The 27,166-nt window shown below is 37.1% G+C and overlaps 1 protein-coding gene across 3 annotated transcripts in view; it reads right to left on the bottom strand.

Moving 5' to 3' along the window:
- The window catches only part of LOC101161957 (plakophilin-4), a 54,059-nt gene that overhangs the window by 12,207 nt on the left and 14,686 nt on the right, over positions 1–27,166 (bottom strand). Inside the window, exons 4-11 of one of the 3 annotated variants that reach the window (XM_023964753.1) lie at positions 22,997–23,031; positions 20,579–20,692; positions 18,406–18,560; positions 15,628–16,066; positions 6,480–6,638; positions 3,361–3,559; positions 2,140–2,272; positions 1,368–1,581 (exon numbers count right to left, since the gene is read on the bottom strand). In XM_023964753.1, coding sequence (XP_023820521.1) covers positions 1,368–1,581; positions 2,140–2,272; positions 3,361–3,559; positions 6,480–6,638; positions 15,628–16,066; positions 18,406–18,560; positions 20,579–20,692; positions 22,997–23,031 — 1,448 coding nt within the window. The remainder of the gene's footprint in view (positions 1–1,367; positions 1,582–2,139; positions 2,273–3,360; positions 3,560–6,479; positions 6,639–15,627; positions 16,067–18,405; positions 18,561–20,578; positions 20,693–22,996; positions 23,032–27,166) is intronic. The other 2 variants (XM_023964755.1, XM_023964757.1) reach the window with 2 other exon arrangements.

The following is a 27,166-nucleotide window of genomic DNA, read 5'->3' as shown; positions in this document are numbered from 1 at the left end:
GATGTTGCAGTCAACAGAACGTTCTCCACGGCTTCTCTAGACTCTGTCACGTCTGTCACACGTGCTCAGTATGAATCTGCTTTCATCTGTAAGGAGCACATGGCACCAGTGGTGAATTTACCAGTCTTTGTGTTCTCTAGCAAATGCCAAACATCTTGCACAGTCTTGGGCTGTAACTCCCACCTGGGGACTTCGGGCTCACATACCAGCCACATGGAGTCTGTTTCCAACAGTTTGAGCAGACGTGCACATTTGTGGCCTGCTGGAGGTAATTTTGAAGGCCTCTGGCAGTGTTGCTCCTTTTTCTCCTTGAACGAAGGAGGAGGTAGAGGTCCCGATGCAGGGTTGTTGCTCTCCTACGACCTCCTCCACATCTCCTCATGTACTGCCTGTCTCCTAGTGGCGCCTCCATGCTCTGGACAATACCCTAACAGACACAGCAAACCTTCTTGCAAAAGCTCGCGTTGTTGTGCCTTGCTGGATGAGTTGCACTACCTGGACCACTTGTGTGGATTGTAGACGCCGTCTCATTGTGCTCCTGGAGTGACAACACTGTCTGCATTCAAAAGTCACCAAACCATAAGCCAGAAAACATAAGAACAGACTGGTTGTGTGTGGTTACCACTTGCAGAACCACTCCTTTATTCAAGGTGTCTTGCTGATCGCCTATAATTTCCAGCTGTTGTCTATTCCTCTTGAACAAAAAAATGTGAAATTGATGGTCAGTCAGTGTTGCTTCCTAATGGGACAGTTTGATTGCCTGGAGGTGTGAACGATTTGGCGTTATTTATGTGTTCCCTTTAGTTTTTTGAGCAGTGTACTTCTGAAAACAAGTAGGTGGAGAAATAAGTCATTTTAAACCAAATGTGTCTAAGTCTTTTGCAAGGAAGACCAAGACAAGTTGTGACGGTGTGTCACCGTCAGATGGTGGTGGTACCCACACTGTTATGTATTTTATGTTCCCTCAAAATACTTGTGACCTTTTACACTTCCTATATTTTTTACCGGAAATAACTTTTAATGCTTCTGGTCACATATTTACTGTAAATAAGATAACCAGTTTAAGCAATAAAAAGAAAGTAAATAAAATATGTTTTGCCACTGCATCATTGATGCTTCCATTGACTATAGTGAGGTGATTGCTACGTTGGGTGGACCCCGGGCAGCCAGATGGACAGCAGACAGAAAGCTGCTGTCTGCCACCAGAGCAGCCCGGCATATCGAGCTCCAGCAATGGAGCTCAATATGCCGGGCTGCAGATCGTTTGCCTGCTATTTTATATAAAATTTAAGCCTTTATTTTAATCCAAAAAAAGGTTTAAGGCAAGAATTATTGGGCTATTTAAAATGATTTTAGAGCAGACGTACCAGTGACGAGCTCCCGAACTTCATTGTCAGTTGTTTTCCTGAGAAGTCTCAGCAGAGCGGGCACGCCCCCGCAGTTTCTCAATGCCACCTTATTGTTATCAGTGGCTTTGCCGTACACTAGGTTCCTAAGGGCACCGCAGGCACTCTTTTGAACCTCGGGCATCTTGTGATCCAGTAGGTCCACAAGGTGTTGGATCCCTCCGAGGTGACACACCTGTAGCACAAGAAACTGTTTGCACACCAGAACTACAGACTACATTAAGACTTTTGTGAAGAAGACATTAGCATGCAAAGGAAGACAAACTCTTCTGTCATTTTAAAATAAACTTTTCTCAGGTGAGCAGCAGCGTGTCTCTCGCCTTAACCCTTGTGCTATCCAGGGCACTTTAACATTGGGAGTTGGGTCATCTAGACCCACAAGACAGTGCGCTGAACCTTTTTTTCTTCAATGATTTGTGATCTTCACTGGTGTCCATGGAATACATGAAATCTTTCCACCTTTATCCACCTTTGTCATGGTAGGGAGAACACGTCAATGTAAGGGTAGGGTCATCTAAGATAGCACAAGGTTTAAGCCACATTGGCAGAAGATGTGGTTGGAGAAGCAGAGCAAAAAGAAAGCAGTGCTTGGCACCAGCACTCTTTTCTGTTTGTTTGAAACAGATGGTGTATTGACTGTAGTGAAGCTGCATGCATCTCAGAAATTGGCACATTTTTAACCCCACTAAAGCAGACAAACATTTGGTTGAAGCACTTCTACACACCACCTTACCTCCACTTTGACTCTATTATCCCCATAGCACAGGTGCTGCAGGTAGGCGGCGGCGTTGGCTTGGACAGAGGGGAAGTGATGCTGCAGCATGTGAATGACTTCGGGAAGATCAGGGTCACGCCACGCAAACTCCCTGAGGAGCAGGGGTGGCTTTAGAGAGCAGCTTTTTAAATCTGAACACTGAGCTTCTTTCTTTTCTGAACATTGTTTGTAACTAAGAATTTTACAACTTTAAGGTTAAAAGTGGGTTGTTGTTACGAATGTGGCAACATTTTATTGAGAAACAAATAGATTTTTCAACAATTTAGGATTTGATGCCTCCCAAAAACTACTGGATTTTCCTTAGTTTTTGGCTTAATGTATTACATTTAATTTGACAAAAGATTACAGAATATTTTAACCAGACTGACATACGTTTGTAGGTGGGAGTAAATTTCAATGTCTTAAGTCCCACCAGAAGCATTTACAGAAATGCTTGTTTAGTTTTATTCGAACTAAATTTTGTAAAAAAAAAAAAAAAACATTGATTAATTTTTAACAACATCCGTTCATAATTCTTCATAGCTGATACAAATTATAATTGATATTAGTTCATTTTAAACAATCGGTTTCGATCAGATTCACTAACTTAAAATTGATCCAGGACATCTTTAGCCAAAAACTAAACCAGTGCGAATTAGAAATAAATAATAAGGATACTGAACAGTCCAGTTGAAGTTTTCCAGATTTCTTGTATTTCTTTCAAGATAATCAAGTGTAAATTAAATATGTGTACAAACAAACAAGAATTAATGGCAAATCCATTCAAATTTTGTTTGATTAAGTTTAGCCCACTGTTGTTTTACACATAAAAATAATCAAAACGGAAAATTCTACAACACTGTATGGTCAAGTTTTTGTTCACAGTCCAATGTGTTTCCAGACATTGGACTGTAAACAAAAACGTCACCATACAGTGGTGCAATGATTCTTGATCATTTTTTGCTGCCCTCACATGTGTGTTGTCCGTTGTCATGGCACTTGGTAATTTTTACATTACCGTTAAATAAACCTACCGTGCCTCAATGCAAATGGTATTTTCAAAGATCAATGTAATCAATTGACTTCAAATTAAAACAACTTTCTAATGGTACAGAGTGATCTAGAAGGAACATAAATCTATTAACTGATTAAGTCAATTAATTTCTTACACCTCTATTTAAAACTTTGTGTATTACGTACCTTGGGTCCTTGTGAATACTCTCGATTGATGGGGTTCGGGTGATAACTCTGTCCAACAATGTAGAGTGTCTACGGGAGTAAACAGGCTCACCGCAAACTCTGCTTGGGTCGACGAACACAGCCGCAGAGTTAAGCCCGTAACTTCTTTGGTACGGCAGTGTGCCGCAATGGCTTGTGGTCCGTGGGAGCGGCCCCATACCTACAGATCCAACAGGAGACATTTAATTATGGTTTTAGTCTCAAAACAAGATAAATACAGGATCTCAGTCCCTGGGTTGTTTTATGATGCACCAGGTTTTTTTTCACACCATCCCACACACTTTCTGTTTTTCTTGTATTTCATGATTAATGCACACGTCTCTTCTAACATGTCTTCGCAGACACCAACTTTTTCCTCTGGAGCTTTTACTAATACAACATATCGCACCTCATTTCAAATAATCCACTTTATATGAAAAATAATTTAAACTATAACAAGATTAAAGTGCTAATAATGGGTTTAATAATTTTTTTTTCCATCAGTGACCACAATGTAAGCGTAAAGATGCTCTTCAAGATGTCCATTATCAAAAATAATGGACTTTGAGGAAGTAACCGCCTAACATAATCAGGCCTTTGCGTTGTCATTTAATTTCTGTCAATCGACACCATGTCGGGCTATATCAATTATATAATAAATAATAGTTATAGATTAAAAATGTAATTAACATGGCAAAAGAAAAATAGATTACACGTTAATGTGTCTAAAACCAATTAATCGTGGTTAACGCAATCATTTGACACACCTACTTATGACATGTTTCTGTGGTTTTATATAGCTTGCTTTTTGCCATCTCACTGCAGCAATGACATCTCTGTTCTAAAGCACGTTCCAAATTATTTTGCGAATCATTTTCTATGATTTTTCTAAATACTCAGTGTAAATAACAGCATAATTTTCACAGCTCTAACCATTATATATTAGTATATTAGTATATATTGAATGTTACTAAACAAACCTCCTAAAGATGACAGTATTCTTTTCAAAAATAAAAAACTTAAAATGCACTGTTTTACATTATAAAGCACTAAAGAGTTCCATAACATTTTATGGGTTCTAAAGAGCTGAAAACTGTATTTTGTTAAACTAGAATTAAGAGGTCACATTAACTGAAATCAAAAGCTATTCCAATCAAAAACACCTTAGTAGGTCAAGTTACATTTTAAAATATGACCTTTTATTTTGTAGCGGCTTCACAATTCTCACATCCATTGATCTTGTAAGTTTTAGGAGAGTATCTGCTTAAATCTCTTTGCAGGATGTCAGAATAGCCTCCCAGAGTTGCTGTTTGGATGTAAACGGTCTCCCAGCCTCATAGATCATTTGATTTAGGGAGGTTCCAAAAATTTCTCATTAGGGTTGAGGTCAGGGGTGGACGGGGGCCACACCATCAGTTTACCTCCTTTTGTTCCCATAGCAGCCAAGTCAGAGGTATTCCTTGCATGAGATTGCGCATTCTCATGAATGAAGATAAATTTGTGCAAGCACAGTTTTTCTTTTTGTACCAGGGAAGAAAGTGGTCGATCAGAAGCTCCAAACACTTTTCAGAGGTCATTTTCACACCGTCAGGAACCCGAAAGGGGCTGAACTGGCTCTCTCCCCATGAATTCAGCCATAAACATGACTCTGCCACCTCTTTGCTGACACCAGCCTTTTTGGGACATGGTGACCTATCCCCCAACCACACACTGGACCATCCAGGGTTGCAATGCATTCATAAGTGAATAAGAGTTTTTGAAAATTAACTTTCATGTATGTTTGGGCCCACTGCAGCTGTTTCTGCTTGTGAGTGTTTTTAGGGGTGGCTGAATAAAAGGTTTACACATAACTGCAAGCCTCTGGAGGATCCTACAACTTGATGTTTGTGGGAGTCAAGAGACACCAATAGCTTCAATAATCTACTTGCTGCTTTGTAATGCTGTTTTAGCAGCTGCTCTCCTAATACGATACATTGGCAGAGTACCTCCTCATTTTGCCTTTATCTGCACAAACCCATGTGTGCTTTAAATCGGCCACAAATCTCTTAATAGTACGATGATAAGTTAAGTTTTCGTGAAATATCCGAGGTTTTCATACCTAATCCAAGACATTTAACAATTTCCTGTTTTTCAGCAGAGAGGTCAATTTTTCTTTACCATATTGTTAAAAATGTTTTCCTCATAATGTGGATTGTCCCTCAGTAGTTTTTGTTTAATTGAGAATACCTGGCAAACTAATTTTCACAGATGTCTGAGAATGACACTAATGATCCAAAGAGCCTCGAGACACAATACCATTCATAAGTTTAACTAAAAAACAAAAAAATCCTTATCTTTGCGTTGAAATACAATTTGCATATGATTTGGAATTCGGTTTATTATACAATTTAGATAATTTTGTTATTCATCTCACTCATGATCTGGATTGAGTTGGAGCATAACATTAATAAAGCTTTGTCTAATGTTTTTTGATTTTTCGTTGACAACCTTGGTACAAATTAGTGCTTTCTAAGTTGTATTGAATTGAATGTCCCGTTACAACTAAGAAGGTTAAATAAATCCAAGAAAAAAAGTTAGCCTAATATGGGTGACCTAGCAAGTCTGAACAGTGACGAAACAAAATTAAACCAGCCTTGCCATCAGCCGACAAGGCCCTCAGCCTGGGATAATAATACTTTAAAAAGACACCACAGAGTATGAAAACTTTTAGTCTAATTTAAATCCAACCCGAGTGAGCAGAAATGCAAACGGTTCTACCTTATAGTTAATTTTTGGATTATAAAATCTTGAGGAGGAAAACTCTGCAGCTGGGCTGGTAGACAAATCCAAAAGTTGGGTACCCTAATTTGTATTTTTTATTTATTTATATTTGAATATATATATATATATATATATATATATATATATATATATATATATATATATATATATATATATACATATTTTTAACCAGATTTTATTTTTGTATTACCAGCCACAAATGTCTTTTTTGTGGGTTACTATAAACCAAATGCAATACCCTAAAATAGTCAAACTTATCAAAATAAATATCCAAAAATAACAATTTCACTTTCAAGGAAATGGTTGTGTTAATGTAATACCTCCATTTGTCATGTAGGGGTCACAGGTGGGGCTGTGGTATAGGGGGCTTTGGAAAGATCGTTCATCAAAAACGGGCGTCACATGGCAGTCTGGGGATAGGGCGGCCCTCAGCTCCGGGTCAATTTGTTCCTCATGACCGTCATAGGAGCTGTGAAGTCCTACAAAAAGACCAAAACAGTTTTTCTGTTGATTCTTTTTCGGCATAATATATTCAAAACTGATGTTCAATGTCTAATTATGAGACTTACTGTATTATTCTGAGAATATATCGCACATTTGACCAGAGGTGTGACTGAGAGTGTTTTCGGACTGGACACATTTTATCTTGGATTAAACTTCTATATACCTCACTGTCTGTTATGATGCTCACTAATGATATTTACTTGAGATCTTTCAGACAACACTGAGGGACTTGTCAGGTTTGTCCCCTTAGACCACTTTATTTATCCTGGCTAATGAACCATTGGCGATAGCCATTAAGAATGACCCTGCATGACCCTGAATCCAGGGCATTCCAAAGTGGGATATAGAACATAAACTGGCCCTTTATGCAGATGACCTTCTGCTGCTTATATCTAGACACTGAATAAACCATCCCTCATACTCTTTATCTTTTAGATAAATTTGGGAAGGTGTCAGGTTACAAATTAAACCAACATAAAAGTGAGCTGTTGCCAATCAATCTATCTGAATCTACTTTTAAGGAAATTCATGTTCCTTTTAAGATTGCAAACCACCACTTTGTTTATCTCAGACAAGGGACTGTGGTAGCTTTTTAGGGAAAACTTAAATTAAAGTTGAAAACACAACAGGAGTTAATAAAATGGTTTCCCCTACTTTTCACTAGTTGGGAGGATAAATGCAGTTAAAATGTCGATTACCGTACTGCCTATATTTCTGTATTTAATTCAGTGCCTCATAGATACATTCTTGATGCGTACTTTAAGGAACTTGATTCTATACTTTATCAATTATATGGAAAGGCAACAAAAAACACGTATTTGAAAATAATATTTACAGAGAACAAACCATTATTATCATTGGGCAGCTAATTTATGTTGCATGTCTTTTTGGACAAACCACTTTAACAACACTGGCCCTCTATGGATAGAAAAATTGTTCTTCAGACCTCTATCATTGTCATTGCCACTTCCATTATCTAAACCCCTAACTCATAATCCTGTTGTGTGTGACTCAATTAAAATAATTAATCAATTTAGGAAACACTTTGAGTAATTAGGAATGAGTGTTTACTCCAGTAGCATCAAGTCCTTTTTTTTCCACCTTCTGTCAGATGCCACTTTGAAAGGATGGCCCCCATAGCAGGTCGGAAGTGCTCCACCGATTTATTTACTTAAAACCAATTTACATCTTTTCAACAACTGTCTAATACAGTGTTTTTCAACCTTTTTTGAGCCACAGCATACTTTAACCTTGACAAAAATCCCGAGGTACACCAGCATCCAAAAAAAAAAAAAAAAAAAAAAAGGAGAAACTCATAGTCTGTATTGATCTACAGCCCCTCCGCAATCTCACATTCATTTTTGTGATAATTGTGGCAGAAAAAGCTGGAAGTTGCAGCTTTTTTTTCTCTAAAACATGTAATAAAAGTTAGGTTAGAAGATTTTAAAACGGTTTGATGCGTGTTCGTTGTGGATTCAAGACGTTTAACAATGAGACGCTGTTACTTTAACCCAACGCATCATGGGAGATGTAGTGCAAATATCCACCGAACGCAGATAGACTCGCTTCTCTGAGCTTCATTGTTTTGTTCACATTCCACGGTCTGAAACCGGATCCCGCGGAAATCTACACCGCTAAAGACGAGCTTTAGCTGGTATTTTTGTTAGAACTGAGCAACTTTATGAGCAATATCAGAACAAGGAAGTGAAGACTTTAACCACTTCTGATTGGTCAGACTGATGACGTGTGATTAGGCCTCCAAAAATCGATTGGTGGAGACAGTTAAAGGGGCGGGACTTTTCTGAAAACATCAGAAGCTACGGCCAAATCGCAGTACTGTCATTCTTATCAAAAATGTCTTTAATAGAATCAAATAAACACAAAGAAAAAAGTATTTTATGATCTTTCATATTCCTAACTACTCTGTGTTTTGTCACGGCCTGTTTGGATGAACAAAGAGCTGATATCCTGGAGATGGTAAATGTTTTTAGATCAGTTAATGAGGGCAATCACACGGCACACTAGTGAAAAACAATGGTCTAATGGGTATAATCTGCCAGCCCCACACTTCTTTAGATTTTTACAGGTGCGTCATTTCATTAAGACCTCCACTTGAGGTTTTCCAAACAACCACCCCCACCCAAGAGTGTCTTGGATGACATCCTTTAATTCGTTTAATTTAATCCATCTTAAAAGAAGTCCATCAAGAAAATGCTTGACGTGTTTCTGTATATATATACCGGTATATATATATATATATATATATAGCTCCACGCAAACCATTAGAACACCTTGGGAAAAAAGATCCATGTTTCATTAAGCGGCACGTGCCTGGCCCTGCTGTGAAGCCATCCCAAAAGCTACCATGTCGTTTCTCAACAGAATTATCTTAAAAACAATGACATAACACTACAACGACAGAACAGGAAACTTATTGAAATGTGATTGGAGGAATGCAGGCTGAGAAGAACAATATTTAACGTGATACACCTTGCTCTCACTGTTTTCCTGACACTTATCAATATATCCTCACAGCTGTCATCTTGCCAGTTTTTGCCTTGCAGCATGCTTCAGCTGGACCAAAGTAGCAGGTAAAACATGTTGACCCCGACATAGATACAGATGTTCAAAATTGGTGAGCGAAACATAAAGGTCGAATGGGTGAACTATGTATACAAGGACTGTAAAGCACAGGGCTGTCATAATGTCTGCCTCTAGTTGCTTTGGCCATCCCCCATAATTCCTGACCAATGAGTGAAGATTAGTCACATGGTTTTGTTTACAAGTTGTGGTCTGGAACAGGAAAGTCCACTTGACAGCAATCTGAATACAGACCTAATGCAATGTTCACGACTTAGATACAGACCAAATGAAGCAGATTTTTTAAAACAGTTAAATAGTATTAATACACCCTAATCCTTAGGTGTAACTTATTTGTGATTTATAAATATAAATATTGGATAATATATTTATTATTTTCTGGTTTTCCTTTAGCGGCTGTTTCCTGCTAACAACTGCCAGAGGATACTGTAGGTGTGTGTATGAGTTGTTGCAACTGACAGCAGCGCAGAAGAAGAAAACAACTGTTTGATTGTTCTCCTCCTGAATTTTATTTTTCCTTTTTTTGCATAAAAAAATATTATTATTATTTTTAATTTTCCTTTCCTCTGACTCATCTAGCACAGCATCAAAGAGAGGTTACAGAGACACAGAACTACCACTGAAACCGCAGTCATTCAGAAGCTGGCTGCTGCAGAAGAAGGTAAAAAATTGCTGTAAATAAAATAAAGAAAAAGACTGAATGATCTAATGTACCCAGACATGGAAGTGTGCTTACCGCTGCTTTTGTAGAACTCTTCAAAATAAATAAATCTGATCTCTTAACAACATCTTTTTCAGCTGTGAATTGTAAATGAGATATACTGTCAATGAAGCGATGCGGCCAAAAACTTTACTGCAGCTCCTCCCACATGTGATGGGAGCGTCCAGTTTAGGAACACATTTTTGGACAAGCGTCGACCAGCAATTTGACATGCATCAAAAGAGGCAGCTGGCGCCAGCTTAGTGACCTTGTGGTAGAGTGTCCACCCTGATACTGGAAGGTCATGAGTTGAAATCCAAGCCGACTTTTAACAAAGACAAATACTAAAAATGGGACCCAGTGCTTCCTTGTTTGACACTCAGCATAAATGAGTTGGATTGGGGGTTAAACCACCAAATGGTTCCTGAGCACAGCTGTGTCAGGAGCTCACCACTTCCCCAGGGGATGGGTCAAAAGTGGAGAACAAATTTACCACACCTAGGGACTTTAAGGTGGAAGACAAAACATTCTGTATTTATGTATTGTAATGGTATTCTTTCTCCCAAAAATAATTTGGCAATATTTACCGTCACAAGTTCAAAACCACACACTCTTTTTTTAGGCGGCATAAAAATGTACCGGTTTCTCTTCTTTCTTTTTTTATATTGAAAACTCGTTGTGAAATGCTCATCAGGCAGCTCTGCATGATGGCAGCTGACTAGGTGTCATCAGCACAAGTAATAGCCTAATCTTGCAGATCCATCCATTGCTTATCTCCTTTGTAATCTGGGATTATGCCGGATCTGCAGGATAACTGAGAATAAAGAGGAGGTAATAGACCACTTAGCAGTGTTGCAGCAGAAATACAGGAAGCTTTTCATTTATCTCACTGACTCTGCCTCCTGTGAGAAACCAAAGTTTCTTTTTTACACAAAATGCAGTACAACATGTACATGAATGCACAAACAGGATGCATAGTCCATGGCAGCATAGTAAAGCCTTCCAGTGGTTTTAGATTGGCTTTGACAGAACCACCCCTATATGGGTCAGTGGGAGCGGCTTAGCAAAATGGCAGAGGGCAGAATGGATGGGCAAATCTGTGTCACTGCAGCATCAGCAGAGCTGCTCCTGCAGCTAAAGCGATTCAAAAGAGGAGGAGCAGTTATAAATCTGGCTTAATCCTTGTAGAAGTGCCTTTTACAACATGACCAGACCTTTGGAGACAAAGTTAAATGCACCAAGTTCAAAGAGAATGTAAATAGGCTTGTGTTTCTTGGGAAACTTATTCTGGAGACGCTTCATAGGCGTTTATACGCTTGTCTCAGTAAAAACAAACCTGGTAGGAGCAAGGCAGAAATAATCTGCTATCTCATTTCTCACGTCTTCATCTAACCCTATCCTTTTGCCAGCAAAACGTGTCTCTGAGAAGAGCAGCCGGACTCGTGTTTGCGAGCAGTGGAGGGTGCTTTGTTGCGGTGTGCGCTCCAGAGGAGGCTTTGGACCGCAGTCTGTCCTCTTTGTGAGTGAGCTGCCGGCCAGGGGAGAACCTTGTCTCCCAGGAGAACTGTGTCTCCAAGGGACTTTGGGACCGTTTGTGAGCCAAGACTAAAGCACAGGTCCCACAGATTTGAAAAACTATATGCGAACATTCACTTAATAATATTCATAACAACAATAAAAGCACGTTTAGAAGATCATCTCACTTTATGCTGCAGCTGTGTTTATAACGGAACTCACTATTTCTTCTTCTTCTACGGCTGTTTCAGGTATTTTAGATAGTTTGGGGCATATCAAAATGATTTATTCCAATCAAAAAAGTGGCATATGTAAATGTTTGTTATAATTGGATTAAGTTTTTCTGGGCCCCTGTACGTAGTTAAATTCTAATCTGATCTTTGATCCAATCAAAGACATTTTGCACATCCCACCGCAGCTAGTGTGAATAGACATTATCTAATTACAATATCCAGCCTGCAGGCCATGTGTGTTTGTTTAGTGTGCCCTGGACTGTTGACCCAAACCACTTAAAGTCCTCCACATTCCTCACCTCTGTTCGCTAAAACTAACTGTTCCACCTGAGTCCCTCTCATTTACACACAACTACTCACAAAAAATCATGACATTTAAATTTTAAATTATGAACAACATTAAGTACTAAGTAGAGGTGCTAAGCTGCATGACCTGCTGAAAGATAATGTTCCTAAGTGACATGGAAACCAAACTGGGTCCAGTTTATACTTGAACAAACACTAAAGGTAAGCTGCTGTCTCAGGAAACTTTCACTTTTACTTTGATTTTGTGTTCTTGACACCACAGCAAAAGATAACTGTTGCCACAAAAAATAATTATCTAGTTGTCTGATTTCATCAACTCTAATTTTCTTTTCACATTTTTTTTCTAAAAAGGTTTTGTGTCTTTTAAAGTGTCATTCTTACATAGTGTAATTGTGCTTTTATACATGTTTTCTGAAGTTCAAATTGTTTTTTTAAATTTTTATCTTTGACCCCACCCTTCCATTGACGTGTTCTCCCTACCATGACAAAGGTGGATAAAGGTGGAAAGATTTCATGTAATCCATGGACACCAGTGAAGTTCATAAATCATTGAAGAAAAAAGGTTCAGCGCACTGTCTAGTGGGTCTAGATGACCCAACTCCCAGTGTTAAAGTGCCTAGAATAGCACAAGGATTACAAGCATTCCCAGTGGTCTTTTAATTATTTTTTTAGGCCAAATTTAAAAATCTGTATTGTTTTCTCTGACTTAGTTTCTGAAGAGCAGCAGGAGTTCATCAGAAATTAGCTTCTGAGTTGTGGGTGTAAACCCACCTTCACTGCCAATCATTCATCTCTTTACACTCTCTCCCAATAGCTTACAGCCTCTCACAGCCCCAACTTAACATCATCAGTGCAACAAAAGTGGTGAGCAATATTGGATCTATTCAGCTCTACAGTTTTGAGCCAAATGTCAGCACAGACAAGGAAGACAAAGACGTACATGAAACTGGTCGTCTGCAAGTGTATCAGAGTAGAAGGGAGCTTCTGCGTCACAGCTACAAGCTTTTCAAGAGCATTTTTTGTATGCTCCTGATTCACAACGATTTGAATAAAAAGACTTTCAGAAATGCCATTTAAAGCATACTTGTCTTTATACTCTGTCATGAGATCAAAGCCCAAAGAAGATATAAAAAACACCAAAAACTGGAGTTTAATTGGAGTGGTCTTTAAACTGTTTTGTTTCAAATTTTAGTTCAATGGTCACAGTCTTCTTTAGTTTTGGTTCGGTTGATTTTTGTAGTTTATGAAAATAGGCTCCATTTCCCTACATTGAAAGTTTTTTTTGGCTGCAGCAATTTTTGAAAGTGTTCAAAAAAGGTTTAGGTGTTGCTATTTTTGTATCGATGCTCTGTTGTGATATAACATGGAGCTGATTTCTCCGTTATAGTGGCTATAACATATTTTTTTTTATTTTTGCTTTCTCTTTTGATTTTTTAAATTGTCTTTGTTTGGAATAATCGTTTAACCTTTAAAGCTTTAGTTTAGAGTTTTATTGTGTTGGAACTTTGTTGGGTTATGTAGATGTGCAACTGTAGAAAAGCTCCAGTAAATACACAAAAACAGCTGTTAGAAAAAATGCAAAGCAGCAACTCAAATACAACCCAAGCAGATGTTTTAGCACTCTGGAGATGTTTGTAAAAAATTGAATCCTGCATCAAACAGTATTTCCTAACTGTGCCTTTCAAACAAGTCAAATAAGCAGCCCTTTTACATTTCCTGCACTGCTGTAACAAACTGCTCCGTCACTCCAGACTTCCTTCTACAATAACACAGTTCCTATCTGAGCATCCTGTCAGAAGCTTTCTCCAGATCTACAAAGACACAGTGTAGCTCTCTCTGACCTTGTCTGTACTTCTCTATCAACATCTTCAAAGCAAATATTGCATCTGTAGGGCTCTTTCTTGGCATGAAACCAAACTGCTGCTTACAAATGTTCTCTTCTGCTCTCAGTCTGGCTTCATTTCTCTTTTCCATAACTTCCTTGCATGGCTCGTCAGCTTTATTCCTCTGTAGTTGCCAAAACTCTGCCCATTATTCTTAGAAATAGGCACCATCACACTTCTCCATTCTTTAGGCATCTTCTCACCACCAAAGATCCTGTTTAACAACCCAGTCAAAAACTCTAGGAGAGATGGAAGCTATAGCTCCACCGATCAGGACCAAGTGCTTTTCAACTCTTCATCACTTCACCCATACTAATCGTTGTTACTTCCTGCTCCACAACAGTCACCTTCTCTTTTCTTTGATCTCTCTCATTTTCTTTATTCATTAACCCCTTAAAGTATTCTTTCCATCTTTCCATTACACTACTGATATCTGTCAATACATTTGTGGAAATTATATAATAGATCTTATCAACTCTGGCAGGAATAAAGTAATAGATATTATTATATTAACATAATTCATTGTATGAGTCTACACCCTTCCACAGTTAGACCTTGTAGAATCACAGCTCAAAGTGCTACTCTCATAGACAATATTTTCACAAATAATACTGAAAATAACCATGTCAGTGGACTAATAGCATGCAACATAACTGATCACTTACCAGTTTTCACATTGTTTGATTTCAAAGAAAGTATCAGAGGATAAACTTCTTTTTAAAAAATTTTGGGGGGGAAAAACTGTAAAATCAGTTAATTATGATTTATCCATTCAAAACTGGAACTCTGGCCAGAGAGAAAGATGTGGATAATGCACGTAAAAACTTTGTAGAAATATTTAACTCATTATATAACCAGAATTGTCCAATTCATCGATTTAAGAAAAAATGTGCCAAATGTTCCTGCCTAACTGTTGGACTGCAAAATGAAAATGAAAAAAAGATAAAACTATGCAAATATTTCATAAGATTAAAGAACATCTGAAAATGAGCATAGATATAAGGCATAAGTTAACTGAAATAATACACCAAACCAAAAAGTATATTACAATAATTTATTAAAGGAAAATAAATACTAAACAAGTATAGGAAATATTGAAGACTATTACAAAGAATAGGAAAAAGAAGTTTTGAAATTGGTATTGTTTGCTAAAAATACCAGTATATTCTTTTCAAGCAATGCTTGCAATGAGCTGATTAATGTGATAAATATTAAGTTAAATAAGTTTAAAGAAGCGGATGAAGTACAACAAATTATCTCTTAAAGTAAACAAAATGTAATGTTTTTTGGAAATTCTGTCTGGAATAAAAATTCATGAAACTACAATTGAGAGGGTAACAAAGATTAAATATAGGAATAATTAAGGACAGTTTATTTTGTTGGAAACCAAACAGACATGTGCAAACTAAGGTACCCAAAAATATTTCAAATATCAAAGAATTTAAACATATACTTAAATATAATTCTAGATATCAATTATATTGTGCTTTAGTTTTACCATATATTACTTACAATATAGTATTTTGTGGTGTCACAACACTCCTGGTAAAATAGGCTACAATAGTATCATTTTTGATTTCCGCAACTTTGTATGCAAAGACAAAGCAAATAATGAATCAGTTAACAAGATGACATATTTTGTGACCAAGCTGAACTGTATTGTATTTTTTCAATATTTTTCTTGTAATGGAAACCACTTGATTAGTAAATTGGACTTCATACGAACCTATGAGGCTGTCGGGGCGTGGCAGTGCACTTCTCTGGTACAAGCCGTATGGATCAGTCCCATAAGCCAGGGACTGGCTCTGCCTGGGTAAAGTGGAGCCGTAGTGCTGTGGAACAGCAGTCATTCCTGAACGCAGCGGCGACCCTGTTGAAACCCTTCCCTCGATCAAGGACATAGTGGAGCCCAGTCGTCCTCCACCTACCCCGCTCCCCAAAACCTGGATGGCATCACTTGGTGAGGTTGGCGACAGGCATGATGGTGGCATGGTTGTGCCAGGGAAGACAGCAGCTAGTGATTTGGGCTCAGACAGGATGGGAGAGTCATATGTACTCCCTTGGGATGTTCGCATGGAGATGCGAGAAGGGGAAACTGTTCCGCAGCCGGGAGACTGGCTCCTGGAGGGGAGAGAGGCCATCCTCCGCAACACCCGGCTGGATGCCTGATAAGACATTTATGTAGCCTTTTAATGAGCCATTACCTTTATTGCTATTCCATAAAATGCTTTAAATTACTTTCAGATGTCATAATGTTTGCAGGAATACCAATAAAGTATGCTTGTAAAGAATTTTTGCTGTGTTTAATCTGCCAAAACCAATTGGAGCCCATCAGTCAATCTAAACGCAGCAATACTTGTTTGTTTCACTGCTGAGTTTAAAATAAATCTAGAAAATTTCAAATTGACTCACTATTGTGTTCTTTCTGATTTTCATCATCAGGAAAAGAACGTTTAATTATCACCTACGATGATGTCGTGAGTCGTTTCAAAAACCATTTCATGGTAAAACACAATTTTAATATGAAAGGGTTAGATGATGTTGATGGGAGTAAGATAAGATAAGATATTGTTTATTGATCCCACATTGGGGAAATGCAATTGTCACAGCAGTTCCAAAAAGCAGAGGAAAGTGACAGCAATGTGCAAAAGTGAGGGGTGTTCCAAAATGTGCAAGTATACAAATACAAAAATGTAAAAAGAAAGTAAGAACTTATGTACACTATAACGACATAACATATGTTATGCCTAACAATAAAAGTAAATAAATAAAGTAAAAACACAGAATATACAGATGAGTTATGGATGTATGATTACCGGTTTGTAATTAAGGAGACTATGGTAGTTGCTGTCACTTTAAAAATTAATGAATTGTGTCAGCACCATAATGCAAATAAAGCAAAAGTATTTCCATCAAAAAGGTGGAATATGATTTTCCCTTGGCAGCTTCTTCTCTAAAGCTTTGACTTAATAAGATTGACGATTAATTAAAAAGAAGCTGAAACTGTGAAATACTTTTTTTGTGAACTGCAATCCAACATCAGTAAAAAAAAAAAAAACTTCATATTCTGCATTGTTGCTGGTTGACATTAAAGTTAAATTAAACATACATCATATACAATATTTACTGGACCCCTTAAAGCCGGTGAATAATAGAGGTTGTATCAAAGTTACCACTAAAGTTGAATACATCACATTTCCATTTGCCAGTTTATTTCCTTCATGGAATGGTTTTAAGGTTCCTGCTAATAGATAACTGAGAAGTGTGTTTTGGATTAAATTGTCAAGGAAATTCCTCTGACATACAGAGCCTTTTAAAAAATATTAAAATATAATGGAAATGTGGATTCATTTCCATAATTCCATTCAAAATATTGAACTTTCATAGAATATAAATTCAGGGCCCACAAGTATTTTGTTTGTTTATTTTAACATAAATTGGTGTCCCAGCTCATAAATCCGACAAAAACAGGATTTAAAAAAAATACTCTGGAGAAGTCACCAACTCCGGAGTTTCACCAACTAATAATCTATTAAACTCCTTTCAATAGTATGAGTAAACCACAAAAGTTCATAGCTCACAGAGCGCTGTGTGCAAACACATCAACAGAAAGTGTAATGGAAGTGAAAATGTAGCGGGAGAAGATGCACCAGCAAGAGAGATGACCATGGGCCTCAGCGGATCCACGGAGGCCGGGACCCCCAGACTGATGTCTGATTATTGCCGGGCCCCCAGCCCATGTTGACAGCCTTCGTCGAGTGCCTGCGCTGCTACCGCATCATTTCTAACAATCGCACGGTGGCAGTGGGAGGAAGCATGGGGGGAATTGAGGTGGCTGGAGGATGGCAGTCTGAAATCAGGCGATCATTAGACGATTTTGAGAATGTTGAAGACCCTCCTATCAGTCAATTATCGCGCTGCTGCCTTTCTGCCACCCACCTGCCAACAGGATGACACCGCGCGACCTCTAAATGTTGTCACTAATTGTCGTCTAGGCGCCATAAAATTTTAACTTTTCCTTAAAACCTTAGCAGCCAACGCGCAGCATGTAAAAGTGTAGCCACCTGCTGTATCTGCTGAAAAACCTGCGTTTAGGTCGCGGCGTGGCTGCACTTTGGGATATGTGACTGTAGTCTTAAGGGGAGCGCAGGCTGGTGCGGCCATCTCAAGGTAAGTCATTGAAAATAAAATGTACAATTGTTGTGCATGTGGCAAGTGTATTGTGAGCTATTACTTTGACTAATGTAAGCTTCACACACTTGTGCTGTCGCATAGTGCCATTTTGCCCCACCCTAGTTGTTAGTCGAGCATTAGTTCCAACTGCCCTTACTGCTAGATAGTGGCTGTCTGCGGGCAAAGAAAATGGGCAAATTTGTATAAAGCATGCAAGGAGCCCTGCTCACTTATCATATGAACAGCACTCACAGCCCCATGCACAGCTGCAGGCAGTTTAAGATTCCAACAAGAAAAGCAATAGATTGAAAAAGAAAGTTAAGTCAACTACCTGTCCAGAAGCTTGGCCCTCTGCTCTAGGGCTTCTTGACACAGAGGCTCGAGGTTCAGAACGGACCACATTCTGGTTGCTAAAGTAACTAATACTGCTGTCCTGGTAGCCACTGTCTGAATATGAGGTCATGTGGGCGGAGTGACCTCCTGGGCCTGAAAGAAATATATATATATATATATATATATAAATAAATATGAATCGTTGCTCAAAGTACTCTAATCTTTTGCATATTATCTCACTTGGCTTTCAGTTTGGTAAACAGCATTATGCATATAAATATGTACACATGGTTCTGCATGTTAAGCTTTTATATAGCTCCTGGTACAATCTGCTGGCCTACTTTCTCCAGGAGGAAGGAGGAAGAGAAGGAAGCAAGTGTTGGGTATTTTTATACTCTGACCATTTTAGCTACCGGTATATAGAATATAAATAAGACAAAATTTGTTGTATAATTTGTTGTATAATTCAAATGCTAGTACTCAGTAAAACAAAAGTTACTTTGTTTTACTACACAACGAAACATGGATGGCAGAATTTTACAAATGTTTTTTAAATCTATTCTCTGAAGATAAAGCAATAGACTTTTGCACAAATAAGAATTCACAGTGTTTTACAAGCTTCAATCTACCAGTGGCTTGTTTTTTTTTTATGGTTTAACCATCAACATATATTACTGGACGTGACATACAGCATGACACGTTCCTATGCATTGAGTCTTGCCCGTTTTTCCAAGTGAAGTAATGACGAGGTCCAAACAGGCATGCAAAGAATCACAAAAGGGGGCATTCTATTTTGCAATGCAAACATTATGACAAGAAAATAATCCGATCGAGAGGAGTCACCTTTCACAGGTTCATAAACAAATTTTAATAGAGAGAAAGGACCCAAAACATTTTTTTTTCTATTTTTATATGAAATTGTGCCATAGAGTGCATATTTTGCGGTGCATATTTTATTTTTATAGGTTGGATTACTAAGAAAACTTCCAAAGAATTATCCTGTCAGACAGGATTTCTTCTTGCTAGTGCTCCATCTCAAAGACTTGCAGAGGCCTTCACGCTAGTGAACCTCAAAGATCTCGGCAGACTCCAGTGACCATCAGACTCAATAACTGCTATCCTGTTGTCATCACATCACTGCTGCAAAAGCACAAACAGCATCAACAGTACACCAAGCTAATTATTTTCAAAGGCCTATAAAATTGTCTATTTGAATGCAATTTTTGAATGTAACTGAGATGTATTTGACATGTATGTAATGCAAAAAAAAACATAATTAAAGTTGTATTTTCCTGTTATTTATTTTATTTTAGTAGATTTTTACAAGGTGTTTCTAACATAATTTTATTTGTGCGTGTGATAGAGGGAGTTTTTTTTTCTTTAACAGTTTGTGGGGTATTTGATAGGAAAATGGCTTTTTTACTTAATTTTGTCAAGTTTATCAGCCATTCATGCCATTGAACTTCAACAATCCCCCTCTTTTCTGGGCTCAGTTGGCAAGCATTTACAAGTTTAGTACATAGATTCCGCCATATAGGCAGGCAAAATATATTTTTTTTTTCGAATATTTAAAAGCTGTTCATTTGAAGGCAATATGTTAACTGTAACACTAGATGCCGCAGTTCTTGCACTATTCACAGCTTAATTTTTAGAGATATAATATATTTAAATATACTATGAAATTAAAAATTTTCCAAAAATGCGGGACCTAGCCGCATTTTTGCAGTAGATGCCTGCCTGTTGCATGTTGGAACTGTAGGGTTCTGTTGACGTGACTCGATGCACAGCAATGGCACCTGCACTCGCACAACACTGAGCTTCAAATAGATGAAAGCCAATCCAGTAATATATATCGATGTTCCCTGAAGGCTTGATGGATTAAAAATGTAAAATGCTCAAATAAAAGGAACCTTATCTCAGAAAAACAATCAAATTTGTACACTTTTAGCTCTTGTTTAAACACTCAAAGTTTAAACCTTTTTGGAAAAATAAGTCCTTTATTTTAGAATGAAACCAAGGACCAGCTCACAATCGAAGATTTATATTATTTTGCAAGCTGCATGCATTCTTTACAGAAGACACAGAATGGAGGAGAATAAGCAAAATATATTACAAAAAATGTAAATTGAAATCCTTAGTCTAAATTCAAACCATGTGCACATTTAACAGACCCTCACTGTCATGTAAGGAGCCGCGGTCCACTTCAGGGAGGTACATTTCTTCCTCTGTCTCTAGGTGTTGAACTGGACATCCAGGGATCTCCATGGCTCCACTCTGAGGTTCTCCTATTAAACAACAAAAAAAATTTATTCAGTTGTCAAGTAAGGTATTGCTGTCTTTTACACCCAGGATTACTGAAAAGGTGAAACGTTTCCAAAAAAACAAACTGCAGAATTTTCTGTTGAATATTTATTTCCATGTTATTTTTCTAGGTTAATAAGGAAAAATTAGCCTGATACTGTTATATAGATTTTCTTCAATGGTCGCCTTCTGAGAGCCCAAAGCAAATTTTAAAGTGTTTAACCCCTCAACACCTGAATCTACACTATATTACCAAAAATATTCGCTCACCTTCCTTGTCTCACTTACATACCGTATTAACTGAAAAATGTTTGGTTGGATTTCATTGTAAATATGCTAATGTGGCTAATGTGTAGCTGTGTCACACTGTTTTTTATGTGTTACTAACAAAGTTGGGAGTTAGTTAGACCACAGTAACATTAAGTTAGTGGTATAAGTGTTTTTTTAAGTTTTGCAAAATAGGTTGGGTGTTTTTGTGAATACCCTAACACAGTGGTGTCAAAGTGCTTTTGTTTTTGTTTGCTTTTATGTGTTACTAACAAGCAAAATCAGTCCATGTTTATCATGCTCATAGGAGACCCCCACTTCTCTTGGATGTCCCCTTCTTGCCCAGGGGGGATTGGCCCCTGCCTTGTTCTCTATTGAACTTCCCGCGGGGTGGCCCGGTGGGGACGGGTTTCCCTTGGAGGGCCCTGGTTAGTGCCCGGGGTGGGGGAATACTCAAAAGTCTCGGGTGGTGGGCGTCATACTGTATATGGGGCTGGGGGGCTCTCCAGTGGATTGGGCCCTGGGCTGGGCCCCTAGCGCACTGGTAGGGTTATATTTCTGGCTGGGCTGCAGTGTATAGTCTACATGCTCCAGTGCCACCCTGCTCTCTGGCGCTGGGGGCCTCTGTGGCGGTTTTGCCGGCCCTGTTTGGGTGGCTGAGGTGGATTGCCTGGAGGGCGGGCTTTTCGATTTGCTATCCTGCATGAGCATTTGGGGGCCCCTGTTGCCTCAACTTTGGTGAGGGTGTCTGGGCACTCCCGCTGTTTTTACATTTCATCATTCACCACAGTAGAACACAACCGCTCACCAGAGCACATGTGCCAGCTTGATTTTGCACTAATAGTAAGTGTAACAGAATGATATACTTGACATGGATTTATTTGTATAGGTATGTGCATGTGAGCTGCAGTTGTATTGTTTTTTTGTTTGGTTATTCAAACACAAAATGAAAATAAAACACAAGAGTTATAGATTGAAAAGACAGAAATGTGTAGCTTTGTGTTTCTACCCACCACTTCTTTGATCATCGTTCAACTTCTTTAAAACCCCCATTTTTTTCCTCCCCTTTCTTTTGTACCCTCATCCCCAGCTCTAACATACCACTCTCTTCTTTGTTTCCGTCCAGTCAAATAAAAAAAATATACAAACATAATTAAAATAAATAAAGGTTAGCCTCAAATACAAAAGGGGTTTATACAAATATACACCTCTTGTGTCAGAAGATCCGTGTTCTATTGTAACAGTAAACTCTGTCCAACACAAAAGGCCTTCAGTTCATATCTGTTTGCTAAGCTGCTAGACAAGACAAATTAAAAAAAAAAAAAGTTGGGGGATAGCATAGTCACCATAATATTTGTTTTAGCTTTATCCGTCTGTTTTTTTAGGTCTTCCAAACAAAATTGGGAATTACAGGTATTGATTGTAAATATGACAACGCCTCTAAAGTGGCTTTACTAAAAAGGTTGGGAGTTAGTGAAGCCACAGTAATATTTGTTGTATCAGCATCAGTCTTACTTTTATGTTTTGCAAATAAGGCTTGCAGTCAATGTGAATACACTAACATTGCGAAAGTAGCGATGTCAGACTGTTTGATTTTTTGATTTTTTTACGTTTTACTAACGCTTCTCACGTGGCTAACGTGTAGAATGGTACAAACAAGTTCCAGAGTTACTGTAAATACCATTAGTAGAGTCTAACTGACTTATCTCTGATTGTTTTGTTTCGTTTAACCCCCTTTATAGTTTGGTGCACCTTATAACAATAAAAAAATAGGCTATTCATTGAAAATGGGCCTTATAATCCAGTGCTCTCTCTAAAGTGGAAAACACAGCAATGTAAGTTTAGAGCAGAAGTGGTTTGGATGCATATTTTCATTAATAGGCGTCAAGGCATTTTTAAAAAGTCCATCAGCTACAGAGCTTTGCTGAAGCTGCTTTTATTTTTTCCTGTTTTATCCAAATATTTTCTAACATCTGCTATAGTTTTTTTTTAATAATATACAAAACATGACAGCATCCTACCTGCAGTTCTCCATGCAAACGACTTCTCTGAGGAGCTTCAGCAGCAGAGAGGAGTTGAGAAAGCAATCAGATCAGTAAAAGGAAGAAAGATGTGTTTTAGAAGTAAAAAATAAAACATCCACAGGATTTTTAAAGAAATGTTCAATAAATCTTCAAGAAGACAAAAGACTGACTAGCTTTCAGTAATTAGACTCGCAATCAAGCCTGTTTTATTTAAACAGAGGTTTATTTTGGATTTTACAAGTAGGAAAAAAAATCTGATCTGCCACATTTAGTCAAATATTTATACAAAAATATTGTTAAAAGAGGAAACAAAATAAATTCTTATCAATCTCCTTAGTTGCCTAATAATAAATGCATTAATCCCACGGAAGTTTCAAAACCCAAAATCACATTAGATATGGTTTACACTGCAAAATGACCAGCATATTCATATTTTTTGAATCATGATTGTTTTATATATCATTTAGTGCTATATGATTTCTTTCTTTTTTTACCAGTTTTAAATGTGTGTTCATGGAAATACTTAAACCTATTTTTTCAAAAATTGTTGATACATAAAACAAATCACAAAGAGATTTTGTCTTATTTGGTTTGCTTATGATAAACAGGTGAGTCCAGTATATCAAAGCTTGAGCAATTTTTGGCAAGCTTTTTAAGCTTTATTACAATACAGTTTAGGTTTAAGAAGTGCTTTTAATTTTAGAATTTATGAAAAAATTCTTGTAAAAAGTCATGGAATGTTTCAGTTAGATCTTTCTCAATCTTATTGATCAGTTAGAGCTTATGTTACAAATGATTATAAAGTGGGGCAAAAATGTATTTAGTTAGCCACCAATTGTGCAAGTTCTCCCCCTTATAAAGATGAGTGAGGCCTGTAATTTTCATCATAGGTGTACCCCAACTATAAGACAAAATGAGCAAAAAAAAATCCAGAAAAATCACATCGTCTGATTTTTAAGGTATTTTTTTGCAATGGGTTAGCAGCTTGGTGTGAAGAAATCAACAGTAGGAACAGTTTTTAGAAAACTGAATACATACAAGATCACTGATAATCTCGCTCGATCTGAGGCTCCCCGCAACAAAATGAAGAAAAATGAAGAGGTCTATTCGTCGTGTTTGGGTCAGAAAGAATGCTGAGTTGAAGCCAAAGAACACCAGAACTACTTTTCCAGGTTATATATTTCTATGAACCCCTTTTGTTTTGCTTATTATTTTTTAATTATTTATTAAATTCTATGTTTTATATTAGGCCCGCACAATAAATCCCAAATTTATCATTATCGCAATATCAAGCTGTGTAATATGCATATCGCAAAAAACTGAAAAAAATTGCAATAAATGGTTACCTTAAATGTTCCAAAAAAAATCTTATGGCAGCTTGATATATTTAAAGAATCAAATCCATTCATTGATTGATTTGATTGATTTGATTGATTTATTGATTTATTTCAAGCATTGTAGTCAAAGAAATATAAAAAAAGTACACATATTTATCAAACTCATTACAGAAATGATGAAATGCATAGATTAAAAAGACAGAAAACAAAACAAAAATGTCACTTAAATCACATTTGCTTAATTAAATACAGTGATCATTAACTGAAGTATAAGTAGAGTTTGATATATTGCTTGAAAAGGAGTGGGAAGAAGCAAGCTTATATAATCCCACCCCTACTGAGTTCATTCATGTGATAGTTTTACAGAGTTTTAAATCCGGTTCTGATCAGATAGATTCTCTTCAAGTAACAAAATCCAGTGCCTAGAAATGATTGATGATCTTCGGAAAACATTCATTCATGATTTCAGTAAACAGTAACGATACCGATATGTAATAATAATTGATTATCATTAGAACACATGATAAGATTAAACCAGAAATTATTGCTACACATTGCAGATCAAGTAAATAAAATCAATAGCTTATTGATTGTAATTTAAACATTTCAGTAATCATTATTGCACATTACAATGTAACACTCATTGGTTGTAATTAAAAGAGCTTTGATTATTTCACCACAGTCAAGTTCACACATGTATTTGGAATTATTCAAGCACCTGTTGATCCTTGAATCCTCTTATCTTCATATCCTGAAATAAGAGTTTCTTTATACATTTTCTTGAATATTTGAATATTTGAACATTGTTTGAGCTCATTACTTAAACTGTTCCAAAGTTTAGTGCCACACACCAACACACAGAAACTTTTCTTTGTGGTTCTTATCAATTTGATCTTGAAGTTCCTACATCCCCTCAGTCTGTAGCCTCCTTCATTTTCTAAGAACTGTTTTTGGATGTTGGATGGTAACAATTTCCAGCTGGCTCTGTATAAAAGTTGCGCAGTGTAAAAATCAACAAGGTCATACAGTTTTAAAAGTCTTGATTGATAAAATAGATTGTTCGTATGATCAAGATATCCGGCTTTATGTACAACTCTGACGGCTCGTTTTTGAAGTAGAAAGAGAGGATGTAGTGAGCTCTTGTAATTATTCCCCCAAAGTTCTATACAGTAGGTGAAATATGGTAATATTAAAGAACAGTACAATAAATATCTACTGTTGTATCCTAATATATGTTTAGATTTATTTACGATTGAAATACTTTTTGAGACTTTAGTTTATATGTGTCTGATGTGTGGCTTCCAACTTAGTTTGTCATCGATAAAAACCCCTAAGAATTTGATTTCTGTAACACGTTCAATTAAGACATTATTTATTACAATTGAGGGCTCTTTATTTGTGTTGTAGTTTCCAAAAAACATCACTTTGGTTTTATTTAGGTTCAAAGATAATTTGTTGTAATCCATCCATAGTTTTATATTATTTAACTCTGTGTTCACCACCTTTATAAGTTCCCTTTGATTGTCTGTAGAATAGAATATATTTGTGTCATCAGCAAATAATATGAGTTTCATAAGCTTTGAAACATTGAATATATCATTTATGTAAATATTGAATAGCAGCGGGCCCAGAATTGATCCTTGTGGGACACCACAACTTATCTCTTTGGTTTCTGATGTATATTCATCAATCTTGACATATTGTTTTCTTCCCGTTAAATAGATTTTGACCCAAGTTAGCGCTAGTCCTCTTATCCCATACACTTCCAGTTTGTCAAGTAGGATGTCATGATTGAGAGTGTCAAATGCTTTTTTTAAGTCAATGAAAACTCCAGCTGCATATTTCTTTTTGTCCAGAGCATTTGTGATTTCCTCCACAGCATCAATGATAGCCAATGAGGTAGATCTATTTTCTCTAAAACCATATTGGTTTTCATTTATAATGTTATATTTTTCAATAAATAAAGCTAATTTATCATTGAATATTTTTTCTAAAATTTTTGAGAATTGTGGAAGAAGAGAAACAGGTCTATAGTTTGTAAATATGTCTTTGTCTCCACTCTTATAGATGGGAATCACTTTGGCTATTTTCATTTGGTTTGGGAATCTCCCTGTTTGTAATGATAAGTTACATATGTATGTTAGAGGCTTAGCTACACTATGAATGACTTTTTTCACCACCTTTATATCTATATCCTCACAATCATTTGAGTTTTTACTCTTGAAATTATTCACAATTGATATCAGCTCATTTTCGTTCATATCAGAGAGAAAGATTGAGTGTAGGATCCTTTCGATGGGTGGGTTATTGTCTTTGCTAGTTTTGCATTTTGGAATTTCCGGTGACAACTCTGGACCCACGTTTACAAAGTAGTTATTGAGACCGTTTGCTGCTTCATTGATGTCATAGCTTTGACCCTTCTCATCTGTAAAGTAATCTGGATAAGTTCGCTTTTTTGTCCCATTTTTAATGATGTTATTTAATATTTCCCAAACTCGCTTTACGTTGTATTTATTATACTTGACCACTTGGATGAACCCCTTCAGGTTGTTGACCAATCAGATGAAGCCCTTTCATTTTAGATGTTTGCCTCCTAAGTAGAAAAGGGCCATTTGGAGTTTAATTTAATTTATGTTGACTATTATTTAAAATAAACTGTTGCAGTGAAATGGAAATTATATTTTGGTTGTTTTGCTATTTCCTGGACTTCCTGGATTTTCTTCTCATTTTGTCTAACATAGTTGAGGTATACCAATGATGAAAATTACAAACCTCTCTCATCTTTTTAAGTGGGAGAACTTGCACAATTGGTGGCTGATCAAATACTTTT

The sequence above is a fragment of the Oryzias latipes genome, chromosome 2 (assembly GCF_002234675.1).
Source record: "Oryzias latipes chromosome 2, ASM223467v1".
In the NCBI taxonomy this organism is placed as follows: Eukaryota; Metazoa; Chordata; class Actinopteri; order Beloniformes; family Adrianichthyidae; genus Oryzias; species Oryzias latipes.
This window is presented reverse-complemented; position numbering and strand designations above follow the sequence as displayed.